The sequence below is a fragment of the Humulus lupulus genome, chromosome 2 (genome assembly GCF_963169125.1).
Source record: "Humulus lupulus chromosome 2, drHumLupu1.1, whole genome shotgun sequence".
NCBI classification, from domain to species: domain Eukaryota; kingdom Viridiplantae; phylum Streptophyta; class Magnoliopsida; order Rosales; family Cannabaceae; genus Humulus; species Humulus lupulus.
Window position 1 is genome coordinate 17072391 of NC_084794.1, and position 13658 is coordinate 17086048.

Sequence of the window (13658 nt, forward strand, 5' to 3'; positions counted from 1 at the left end):
TATCCCACATATATTGGGTAGTTACTCTTTTGTGAATAAAAATAAATGGCTTTAAATGCCTTTAATCAGATAAAAAAGGAAACGTCCCTGATGACCAGGGAACGCATAACTGACTAAATAATATCCCACGATTCTTGGGGATTTACATCAATAAATGAGGATTACATCTCATGCTTACAATACTTGTAGATATTCAAGGTGGTTATAGCGTATCTCCAAGACTTTAGCATTTCAGGTTTCATGTCATTATGCGAGCCATTGACATCTCCCGAGCTAAAGTCGCTTTCGAGATGGGATATCGAGCTCAAGACCCATGCTCCGAAGTTCCTGAAGATGAAGGTATTCTCGGAACTACCTTTCGAGATCGAGATCACCGTATTCGAGACCATATATCATACTTTGCAGGCTCGACTTACAATCCTAGATCACTCTAATCCTCACGAGACCATTTGTTGCGAACTCAGCTTTCGAAGTCATATTTACTATGGCTCGAAATCTGGGTATAACAATAAAAATAAATTATACAAGAATGACATAAACATATTTTTAAAAAAAAAATTAAACCAAAACATTGTCTATAGTTTAAAAAAATAATAAAAAAAGATAATTTTTTAAAAATAAAAAAAATAAAAAAAATTTAAACCAAAAGTCCATTAGATACACATTTTTTTATATATAAAGTTACGGTGCATTCTAGTTTTTAAATTAAATACTTTTTTTTTTCTAATTTTCTTTTAGAAAAAATATCCATGAATTTCAATAAAATAAAATAAAATATTAAAAAAAAATATAAATTAAAACTATGAATTTAAAAATTTTATTGGATCAAATTTTAATTATTTAATTTAAAATTTTAAAGTAAAAAAAGCTACATAAAATATATATCTCTTCTACATAATAAGTGTGTAGATAATAAAAATTCTTTGTTTTAACAGTTTTTTATTTTTTTAATGTTAACTTTAACGGAATATTCTTATATTTAATAGAATGTTCTTATATTTAATGGTAGTTTGTAAACACTTAAACTAAAATAAAATATGTTTTAATGAGGCCTTTTTCTAAAAAAAAAAACTAAAATAAATAATTAAAAAAAATTAAAATATGATATTTTTGAGATATTTTACAATGATAATTATTTAAAATAATAAATAATTAAACAAATTAAAATATGATATTTTTCAGACATTTTACAATGATAATTATTGTAAAATAATAAATAATTAAACAAATTAAAATATGATATTTTTGAGATATTTTACAATGATAATTATTTAAAAATAATAAAATCATACGTTTTATAACTTAAATAAAATCTAATTAAAATTAACCTCACTTATTAGAATAATATCATATTAAACATATAATATAATCTATTGTGAATTAGCAACAAATTACTTTTTTTTTTAAAAAAACTAGCAAGAAACTTAAATTTAAAATCTAAGTATAATATTTAATATTACATTAAACATATAATATATAATCTCTTATTGTCACTCCCAAATTCAAAAACTAGAACAAACATAAAGTTAAACAAAAAATAATAATTTATTTAATTAAAATAGGATATTTATTTCAAAATTTATATGGCATTAATATAAATTTAATAAAAATAATTAATAAATTCTATAAATAAAATTAACTTGTATCTAGTTATTTAATTAATACCTAGAGGAACTAAAATAAATAATTTCTTATTAAAAAAACTAAAGAGGAAAATAAGAAAATATGTATATTTATGTCTTATTATACTATCACATATATGTTTGGATAAACAAAATAAGTTAAATGACAAATTAAATAATTAATAAAAGAATAAATATTAAATTTAAGCACATAAATATTTTTTATTTATAGTTTTGAAAATATAATTGATAGAGTAATGTAAATATGTGATGATAAATTATTATTCATTTATTACTTTTTTTTCAATTTATTATTCTTATTTAGATCATTTTTTATTTTCAATTTATTTATCTTATTTAGATGACTTTATCATTTTTTATTTTTTTTAAATTTATTTATTTTATGTATTAGAAAATAATAAAAAAATGTTAAATTTAAAAAAAAAAAAAGATATATTAAGTCTACGTAAGTGACGTGATTTTGTAAGTGTATGGTTTGACTTGTATATGTGTTTGGTGAATGGTAGATATAACTGATCATACTTTATGATATGTTATTGTTTAGAAAAATATGTGTTGATTCTATAGTTTACTACTCTAATGACTAGCTAGCTTCAAATTATTATCAGAAGCTGTATATATAGGTGACCCATATATAAAACAAAGATTAATTAATCTCCCTTAATTTGACCAAGATGGATCATGATCTGTTCTGTACATAAGATAAGGATAAAGAAAAAAAATTCAATTAAGCAATTTTTTCGTTAAAAATATTAATTGAAATTTTAAAATAAAATTTTTACGATTTTCGGCAAATATCCAAAAAAAAAAAAGATTAAAAAATTTATGATTGATATTTGTAACTTAAAATATTAATCGTTTTTACCAGTGGCAATGTTTTTTCTAACTTAATTACAAAAATACTGTTACTTATTTAATTTATACTTTTACACTTTTTATATACTATTTTTATTAAATAATATATATATATTTTTTAAAAAGAATTGTTACTACTTTGTTTTCGTCAAATCAAAATCAATTTTTTTTAAGTTTATTTCTTTCTCTCTCTTTTTCTTATAACTTTAAAAAAAAAATTCGGTCACACCGCTAGTTGATTGAGCTCAAGAGTAACACTATCGTGACATACTCTTCACGCTACTACAAAAACACAATTTTAGGATATTCACTTAGATGCGAGTCCTAAAAACAGCTACTAGACTTTTTAGGACTCGCGTTGTGAGCCCTAAAAACTATGTGTGTCCTCAAAAAGTTTGATTTTTTTTTAACAAACACCTCTTAAACTTTTTAGTACATTTATTACGAGTCCTTAAAAAATCTTTTTAGGACACTCATTGCGAGTCTTAAAAACTTATGTGTGTCCTAAAAGTTTGAATTTTAAAAAATTACCATTTCCATCCAATCTCTTGGACTTTTTAGGACTCGAAAGCTGATGTGTGTCCTAAAAATAAATTAAAGTTTTATAAATAATTAAATTAAAAAAAAAAAAAAAAAACCCACACTGAGCCCCCTCTTCTTTCTCTCTCCTTCCCTCTCTCTTGCCTGAAACTTTGTCGAGCCCGACCACCGCCTTCCCCGCCGCCACCAGCAACACACGCCGGCCAGGGAGCTTCGGAGGCGACCGAAGCTTCGACCCCTACGAGCTCAAGCCCTCACGTGCCACCTAAGACGGACAACGGAGCCTTCGGTTTTGGGTTTTCCCAAAGTTTTCGAGAGATTACGACCACCTTGGGTCGTTGTGAGTCGAGCTACCACCACCATCGTACTCAACACTTTCATGCGAGCAAAACCCAACCAACGATCAAGTTAGAAGTCCCCGGATTTCATTTTTGGTGTTCGTCGGAATCTATGGAGTCCGGCCACCACATTCTGTTCCACGAAGAACCACCACCACCATGATGTTCCCCGAGCCTGAGGCTTCGAAAGTCAATCACTGTTTTCTCGAACCACTGTCGTAGGGTGGTGGCGCTGCCGCTGTCCCCGAAGCTCTGACGGGAGCTTTGGCTACCAATTCATTTTTTAAAAATTAAAAATAAAATTTTTTAGGACTCGTAAAGCGAGCCCTAAAAAACATTTTTGTAGTAGTGTTAAGATGATCATTTTGATATATGGGGAGCATATATTTTTTCACCGTCGCTGAAGAAGATGACCTGAATAAAGTAACATTTTACTTTCTTTTTTATATTTTGTTAACAAAAAGTTACTAAATTTTAAACTTAAACAAAATTTGTATTCTTATTTTACATTTAAAAGATACATATGATATTCTAAACAACTTTAAATATTTCAAGTAATTTTTTTAAAATAGATTCTTTAGGATATTGTTTGGTAACTTTTAAATAGACCATAAGAATATTCTTTTTGGTAACTCATTAGGTTTGTTGGTTGCCTTAAATTTGTGGCATACAAAAAAATTTAGTCATATATCAAAATGTAACCAATTGGTATCTTAAATGATTTTAAAAGCAACGAAAATGTAGTTTTTAAGAGCAACTATGCATTTCATGGTAACTTGGAATTATATGAGTAACTTTTTATACTATATGTTAACTAATTAGTTTCTAAAATAGACTTGAAGGTAACATAAAATTATCTTAAATAATAAGACATGTAAATTTTACGAGTGACTAAAAAAGTCTATTAAAAGTTATCATATAGTACACTAAATTAAATTTTATAATAAACTATATGTTAACTTATTATAACATATAGAACTCATTATTTTCTTAAATAAACTTGAAAGTTAGTAAAATATATCTTAAATAATAAGATACCACAATATAGCCTAAAAATAACTAATTGTTATATTAAAATGTCTACAAATAAGTTTTGAAGGTAACCAAAATGTACTGAAATAATATAATCTAAAAATAATACTATTAATTAAAAAAAGTGACTAATTAGCATTTTATCGGTATCGTAAGTAACCAAAATGTAACTTTTTATAACTCATGAAAAGTAAAAAATTTTGGGAAGCGAGATTTTCCAATTTTTTTTTTTCAAAATACGGTATGATATGCTGACGTGACACTAATATTTGTGTAAATAATTTAGTTGAATGTATTTTTGTAAATATTTTAGATTCTAGATATATAATTGTAAAATTCCCTTTTATTTGTTAAAGATTACTGTTTTTTTTTATTATTGTTTTTAGTTTAATAAAGTTTAGGATCGGGAACTTTTTAATTATTTTACTAAATAAATATGTAGACGGTGTGATTTATTTTCCAAAAAGAGGGGGGGATTTGAAAAAAAAGAAGACACGTGAAATGAAATAATCAAACCGGCCCCAACTCTTCGGAATATGAGTACAAATCATCTGTCGGGGTTTCTTTTGTGTGGCCCTCTTGCTAACCACTAGAACTTTGCCACGTTATGAATTAAGCAGAAAAATCAACTTAATTACCGTCATCTAAGTCTATTAAATGAAAAATTTATGAACGAAAATTCTTTGAAAGAATGGATACAAAACAATCCTTTATACTAATAGAGCCCCACTCAACTAAGATTAACTCAATTATCTTACTTTAAAACGACATAAGACAAGGCACTAAAACAAAACTAAAGATGCAGACATAAACTCGATAATTAGAAAGGGAAGAATAAATAACAACATAAGAATATCACGATTATAATTAAGGATCAATATTTAGAGCATTCTTAATTAATAAATTATCGAATAGACTTTTTTTTTTTTTTTTTTTTTCAATAGTACTTATATATTTTTGGACACTTATTTGTTTTATCTTATTATTTGTATTGATTTTTGTGTTTTAAAAAATTATTTTTAGAATCATATGTTTTGTAAAATAGTTCAAATTAACTTATAAACTTGATTTTGATCAAAAAAAATTTGAACTAAAATCACAAATAATTCATCAACTAACAACTCAGAATAAAAACACAATCATTCTGTCTAACAATTATAGTGTTATATTTAATTTCGTGTTCATCAAAACTGAGTTTAATAAAAGTCTAATTGTACTATTTTACAAAACACAAGATTCCAACCAACAATATAACAAAATACAGTGTCCAAAAAATATAAATCCCTTTCAAACTATAAATAAGTAGAATCCATCCCATTTTGTATCTTTTATATTAGCTAGAATGTTTCTTCTATATTTACATAATTGTTAATTTTTTAAAATTAATTTATCTTTTCTTTTCTCTTCAATGAAAAAATAAATTAGTATGTGGTATATTTAACAAATAAAATAAATTTGAGTAATATATTGTAAAAGATAATATAATAAAGAGCTCTGAATATATTTTTTTTGTTTTTAAATTAATAAGTCGATGAATCATAAAGACAATAAAGAGTGCTGGTGGTCCGAAAAATCATGGTGTGTTTTTATTTTTGGATCGAAAAGGAGGAATTGATATCACTCAAAAGAAATATATTTATCTTAATCACACAAATCTGTTTTTTTCTTTATGTAATAAGCTTAAAATATATTTTTTTTTGGTTAAAAAACTTTATGAAAATAAAAATACGAAGACGACGATAAATGAATGACGGTGATGTGGATGAATAAGTATTTATAGGTGTTTTTCATTTTGTTTGATTGTAAATATGTTATGATCTGATGAGTGTGCTTGACTGGGCCAAGTCAAAAAGATTTATTGTAGATTCTATTCATGAGGCTAATAATATTCTTCCTCATTTTGTGCAGTTTCTCAAGTAAAAATAAAAAATAATGTAATAAGTTATCCCTATATATATATAACACATGTCACACTCATAGTCTTAACACACCACAACCACAGCCACTGTTTAAGTAACTTTGCCCATAATTAATTAGTACGTACGTAGCCATGGCTTCAGCCTTGTTATTCGTTGTAGTTTTCATAGCAGTTTGTGCTTCTCAAGTGTCATACTGCCGAGAACTCCATAACCATATCGATGAAGATGCCATCAAAGCCTTGTCGAGGAGACATGAAGAGTGGATGGTGACACATGGAAAGGTGTACAAGAGTGCCCAAGAGAAGGAGAAGCGTTTCAATATCTTTAGAGAAAATGTCAACTTTATCGAGTCCTTCAATAGTGATAATGCTAATGAGAAAAGGCCTTTCAAAATAAGTATGAACAAGTTTGGGGACCTTGCTAACGATGAGTTTAGGGCTATCCGTAATGGATACAGACCAAGGATCAGATCAACCACCACTACTACTACTACATCATCATCATCTTCATTTATGTATGAAAATGTTAGTCACTCTTCGGTTCCTTCTAGCATCGATTGGAGGGTGAAAGGAGCTGTCACTCCCATCAAGGACCAGCAAAAATGTGGTAAGAAATGCATATTATTTACATTATACATAATATATATCCCCAGTCGATTTATATATGCCTGCTATATAAGGGTGTTGTGGAGCTTCTGCCACTATAATAATCATAGAAATACTTTACATAAATATATATTTATATATTATGATCATGAGTATAATATACGCACACAAAATATGCCATTATACACTGATGTGATAATTATTCTAACTAATCATATTTTTGTTTAAGATGAGATTTGAAATACATATCACATCTTTTGTGTGTAATATTTTGTGTGCATATCATTATTCCACAATATTACTACTACTACTACTACAATTTGGTCATGTTAATTTTCAACAATATATATATATATGGATCCAATATTGAAACGATTAATGTAGATGCATGGAAATAATAATATTACAGGTAGTTGCTGGGCGTTCTCAGCCGTGGCAGCTACAGAGGGAATCACCAAAATAAGCAAAGGCAAACTAATCTCCCTATCGGAGCAACAAATCCTCGACTGTGACACCACCCCTGAGGCCCAAGGATGCCAAGGCGGCCTAATGGAGAGCGCCTTCGATTTCATAGCCAAAAACGGAGGCATCACTTCCGAATATGTCTACCCTTACCAGGCAGAGCAGAGCACGTGTGTCTCCACAAAGAGCTTCTATAGCGTGGCCAAGATCAAGGGCTACCAAACCGTCCCCGAAAACAGCGAGGCCGCGCTGCTCAAGGCGGTGGCGCACCAGCCTGTATCGGTGGCCATCGACGCAGGAGGCCAAGCCTTCCAGTTCTACTCCAGTGGTGTTTTCACTGGTGATTGTGGTACCACGCTTGACCATGGGGTTGCCGCCGTTGGTTATGGTACGGACGAAGACGGCACCAAATACTGGCTTGTTAAGAATTCCTGGGGTACCAGCTGGGGAGAACAGGGTTATGTAAGGATTCAGAGAGATGTGGATCAGAAAGAAGGTCTTTGTGGTATCGCCATGGATGCATCCTACCCTATTGCCTAGCTGCTTATCATCCATGCCGCAAATTTTCGATCATCATATGTATATATATGTTCGTACGTGGATTTGCATTGTTTGAAGATTTTAATTATTGCTTTGTTCGTTTCAGCTAGAATAAAAAATTTATGTTATTTGGTCGACATTTTCTTAGCTAGTTTCACTATAGGTGTCGTTTGTGATCAGCTCAAATAAATCTCTGTAAATGCTTTCAATGGTTTGGGCCGGTCTTAGCTCTAGTTTTTTTCTTTGTATTTGCAATGTATCAACATCATTGCTGCGTTTCTGTTTGAACTCTTTTGATTAGAAAAGTGTTCAATATTAATTGCAAAATAAAATTTTAATTATGTTATTTATCAATTCCCTTAATTAGTTTTGTGTTGATGTTGTTTTTATATGGTGACTGTTTAATTGCTATAGTTTTGGACAATGTGGATGTTTTCTTTTACCCTGATATTGCTCTAATGGTTGTTGTAGTAATTTAATCTGTGGCCGTTTCTTTCCTGTCTTTTTATAATTCTTTTTTCCTTAACGAAAACATTAAAAAAAATTATTGCTTCATGTCAAAATTTTGAAGTTATTGTCGTTGTAATTTTTTTTATTTATCTTGTTATTTTTATTTTATTTTTGCAAGTTACTAGTTGATCATAATTTTGCATCCTAGTCTTTTATTTTATGTTTTAGTTGATGACACATGTGCCTCATAATTTTTACCTTAATTTTGTTATAGTTGATGACATGCTATGCTTCTCTGCTCTTGCCTAATTTTTTATAATCTTACTTCATTTTACTTTATTTTTCTTTGTCTTTTATCATATAATCGTGTAATTGTTTAATATTTTAACATTGTTTTTGTTCTCTTAATTTTATTTTCTTGTTCTTTTTTCCTTAATTGTAATCTTAAAGAAAAAAAAATTAGTGTGTCATTTGGTTTTTACTATATGGAACATTTTAATTATAGTTGGAATTCGGAGTACAATTATTATGAGCACTCAAATTTAAATTATAGAGAAACTAATGATGTGCATGATTATGGTGAATCCTTTGATATCTCATTTGTCCCCACCTATAATCCAAATTTTTCATGGAGCCATTGTAACTCCCACTTATTTCTACAAATGCATTATAACAATTTTGAAAAATAAGAGAAGATATTTTTATTCATACTTTTGAGTGCATTACAATGTTGATCGAATGCTAGAGCTATTAAGTAAAATGGAAGAATAACTAATGAATACGCAACTATAATATTCATGGGCATTTCATTAGTATAATACCCATAGAATGATGCTAAATACAAGCAAACAATCACTAAAGTTATGAACAATAAAGAGAAATTCATGATTTGATGATTAATTTTATCTAGAAGGTTAAGAGTTGAAAAAGTTGTGCAAGTAAATGGTTGAAGGAACAAGTATTTATGAGACAAAAAAAAAACTAGCCGTTATGACCGTTGGTGAATAGTGATCCGACTGTTGGAAACAGTAACCTGACCGTTGGGGATATAGTTGTATTATATTGTGGGATTTTAACAAATCTAAGTTGTTGAAGTAACTAACACATGTAATAATTAATTTATGCATGTTAGAGAAACTTTTTCAGAAAAGTTTGTGAGTAAAAAATGTTGGACTAAGTAATATAAGAAGATTGGGAAGTTTTCATTTTTTGGTTACAATTCAACATGTACTATTCATAGTGGGTCCCACAGTACGGTCCACATGGGTCCCACAACGGGGTCCACCCCATGGTTCCCACATGATGATGCAGTAGTGATACAATGATGACTTTAGCAAACCACCATGCTCAATATTTTGAATATTTTATTATTCCACTATGCTTGATATTTTAAATATTTTATTAGCATAGTATCCCAAGTTTTTCCTATAAATAGCTCTTCTAAAACTCATTTTGAATCACAAAACCTCATTTTCTTTCTCTCACTCAACCCAAAAATCTTCTTAACACTCTTCTAAAGTTCTAAACCTCGAAGATCTAGGCGAAGTTCTGTCCGTAACGCTAGCCTACGAAAACCTTTTAGGTAAGCTCTTTCCCGAGCCTTTCATTTCAGTTATTTAGTTATTATATATATACATATTATTTTACTATGCTGTTATAATGCAAAAAATTATATATAAATTATTTTACTATGACGTTATAATGCCAAAATTTATATATAGATTATTTTACTATGCTGTTATAATGCCAAAATTTATATATAGATTATTTTACTATGTCGTTATAATGCCAAAATTTATATATATATATAGATTATGTTACCATACCGTTAAAATGCGAAAATTTATATATAGATTATTTTACCATATCGTCATAACTTACAATGCCAAAAATTGAAATATAAACTATTTTTTTATGTATCGTTATAATACTAAACTTATATAGGCCATATGTACAAGCATGATGGTAAGCGTGGTACTCATCAAGTAAGTAGGGCTGAGCATAAAATCTGAAAAACCGAAAAAACCGTATACACCGACCTTCCGAACACGGAAAAATCTGAAACCGATTAAACCGAACACCGAAAAAACCGCCAACGGCGCAAACCGCCACTGTTCAGTCGGTTTGAAATTTTTTTCCGAACCGACCGGCGGAACCGAAACCGATCGAACAATATAATATATAATAATATAATATTATATAATTATTAAATAAAAAAATGAAATTATGTTCTATATATTTATGTTTTAAAAATGCACAAAAATGGATTCCAACAATCCAAAAATTTTAGTTTTTTAACTAAAACTTTCAAAAAAAAATTCTAAAAAATAAGAAATTCGGTTTGGTCAGTTTAATCGACCAAACCGCAGTCCAAAACGGTCGGTTTTTTTCTTTTAACTGGTTTGGTAGGTCGATTTTTGGATTGCACCAATCCGGACCGAAACCGAATTCTGGAATTTATGTTATGAAAAAACCACCCAAACCGACCGATGCTCACCCCTACAAGTAAGTCCTTATAAATATATATATATATATATTGGCATTAAATTTAATCCCTTAGAAAAATTATATCTAGCGCTACTTGACGTGTAAATAAGTGATATGGTCATTTACTTTCGAGAAAGTTTTATTCATTGTAATCATCCCAACTCATGACCTTTTAGAGTTGAAGAATGGAAGGGCATGCAGCTGGAGAGCTTACTGCAGAGCAAACTACTCCAAATGTTGCTGAGCTAATGCTACAATTTCAAGAAGAAAGGGAGAAGAACCGACGGTTAGAAGATTTACTAGAACAATTCCTAAGGCAACAAAGAAATGAAGGACGATCAAAAGGTAATGAAGAATCACCACAAGATAACGCAGACCACCCACTAACAAATGGAGGACAGCAACACGCACCACCTCCGACTCCTCCAATAGAAGTAAAAAATGCAACAGCCAATTACTCTCCAGAGACCTTTATGAAGTTCCACCCCCCAGAATTCTATGGAAGCATTGATTCGAAAGTAACAAAGAATTGGATTCGCACGATGGAAAGAATTTTTGATCTAGCTCGAGTCCCACAAGTAGACAAAGTGCGGCTAGCAATATACTTGTTGAGGGAGGATGCATGCTATTGGTAGGATACTATGGCGGCCATCCATGGAGTAGACACAATGACTTGGGAACAGTTTCGAAACTTATTGGAAGAGAGATACCTTACAACTGCCTTGAAAGATGAAAAAGCAAGAGAATTCACTTACCTAAGGCAGAAAAAGATGTTGATGGAAGAGTTTATTCGGAAATTTAATGAACTCTCAAGATAAGCACCCCACATGGTTTGTACGGATGAATTAAAAGTCAAGCATTTCAAAAATGCTATTCATCCTGACTTTCGTAAAGACATCGAAGTAGCAGACTTGGAGGGAGCTAGACTTGGAGGGAGCTTCTTTTTCCAAAGTAGCTGACAAAGCCTTGAAGATCGAAAGGGCGATATTGATGCAAGAACAGGAGAAAGAAGCTGAAATCAGAAGACACGGCGCAAGGAGCATCCGAAATCGGCAAAATAACCATTTCATGAAAGGTGGTCCAAGTCAGAAAAATAGTGACAAGAAGCGGCCTAACCAGTGGAGTTTCAACAACAACAACAAGAGAGGAAATGATCAGTCCCAAGAAAAGCCAATATTTCCTCAATGCCCAAAATGCAACAAATATCATCCTGGTGAATGTCGGGTTGGGACTAACACTTGTTACATATGTGGGAAGCCAGGGCACTTTGCAAGGGAATGTTACAACCATAACGAACAATATAAAGGAGGAGAAGAAAAGAAAACAAATGGCAGAGTCTTTGCCTTGACTCGGGAAGAAGCGGAAGCAAGTCCATCCACAGTAATCTCAGGTCAGCTCCTTTTCAATAACATCCCTGCATCAGTATTAGTTGATTCTGGAGCTACACACTCATTCGCATTAGTGCATTTTGTTGGTAGACTGAATGGATTACCTGTTAAAATGGATACAATTTTTAGTATAGCACTGCCCTCCAGGGAAGTGCTATACTCAACTCATTGGTATAAGACTATACCAATTACAATCAATGACAGGGAACTATATGTTAACCTGATCATTATCGACATGAAGGACTATGACGTCATTTTAGGAATGGATTTCCTAACAACGTATAACGCTAGAATCGACTGTAGTAAGAAAGAAGCCATTTTTGCACCGGTAGGAGAAGACGAAGTTCATTTTCAGGGGAAAGTGAACCAAACCCCTTCACCAATGATTTCTGCAGCAAAGGCAAGGAAATTATTAGCAAACGGATGCACCGAATATCTAGCAACGATTTGTGACATCTCGAAAGAGAAGCTTGCGAGACCTGAAGACGTCATATTGTACGCGAATTTATGGAATTATTTCCAGAAGATCTTCCGGGAATTCCTTCCGATCGTGAAATTGAGTCTGAGATCGGTTGTTACCTGGTACACCTCCAATTTTAAAGGCCCCTTACCGCACGACACCTGCCGAACTGAAGGAACTAAAGACTCAACTGGAGGAACTTTTGGAAAATAAGTTTATAAGACCCAGTTATTCACCGTGGGGAGCCCCAGTACTATTCGTGAAGAAGAAGGATGGCACAATGAGAATGTGCAATGATTATAGGGAGCTCAACAAAGTGACAATTAAAAATAAGTAACCGCTACCCAGGATTGATGATTTATTCGACTAACTACAAGGAGCGGCAGTATTTTCAAAGATAGACCTTCGTTCGAGATACCACCAGCTCAAGATGAAGGAACAAGATATTCCCAAAACGACATTTCGAACTCGTTATGGACATTACAAATTCCTAGTGATGCCATTTGGACTAACTAATGCTCCTGCAGCTTTCATGGACCTCATGAATAGAGTATTTAAGGATTTCTTAGAAAAATTTGTCGTTGTTTTTATCGATGATATCCTTATATACTCAAAGGCAGAAAAAGAACATGAGGAACATCTAAGATGTACGCTGGAAACTCTAAAAAAGGAATAACTGTATGCCAAATTCAAGAAGTGTGAATTTTGGCTCGATAAAATTAACTTTTTGGGACATGTTGTGTCAAAAAGTGGGATTTTGGTGGATCCATCTAAGGTAGAAGCAGTAAAAGGATGGTCTCAGCCAAGGAATGCAACTGAAGTAAGAAGTTTTCTGGGCTTAGCTGGATATTATCGAAGATTCATAGAAGGTTTTCCAAAATTGCAACCCCACTTACGGCGCTCACTAGAATGAATAGTCGATTCATATGGACGGAAGGT

The 13658-nt window shown here is 31.1% G+C and overlaps 2 protein-coding genes across 2 annotated transcripts; both read left to right on the plus strand.

The window, feature by feature from the left end:
* The first annotated feature begins 6458 nt into the window (after nt 1-6458).
* Nucleotides 6459-7934, plus strand: LOC133813979 (senescence-specific cysteine protease SAG39-like). The gene is made up of 2 exons (XM_062247003.1): nt 6459-6933; nt 7342-7934. The coding sequence occupies exons 1-2, from the start codon at nt 6459-6461 to the stop codon at nt 7932-7934; spliced, it is 1068 nt and encodes a 355-aa protein (XP_062102987.1).
* Nucleotides 7935-11861: 3927 nt separating this feature from the next.
* LOC133813980 (uncharacterized) lies at nt 11862-12932 on the plus strand. The gene has a single exon (XM_062247004.1). The coding sequence runs from the start codon at nt 11862-11864 to the stop codon at nt 12930-12932; it is 1071 nt and encodes a 356-aa protein (XP_062102988.1).
* Nucleotides 12933-13658: the final 726 nt, after the last annotated feature.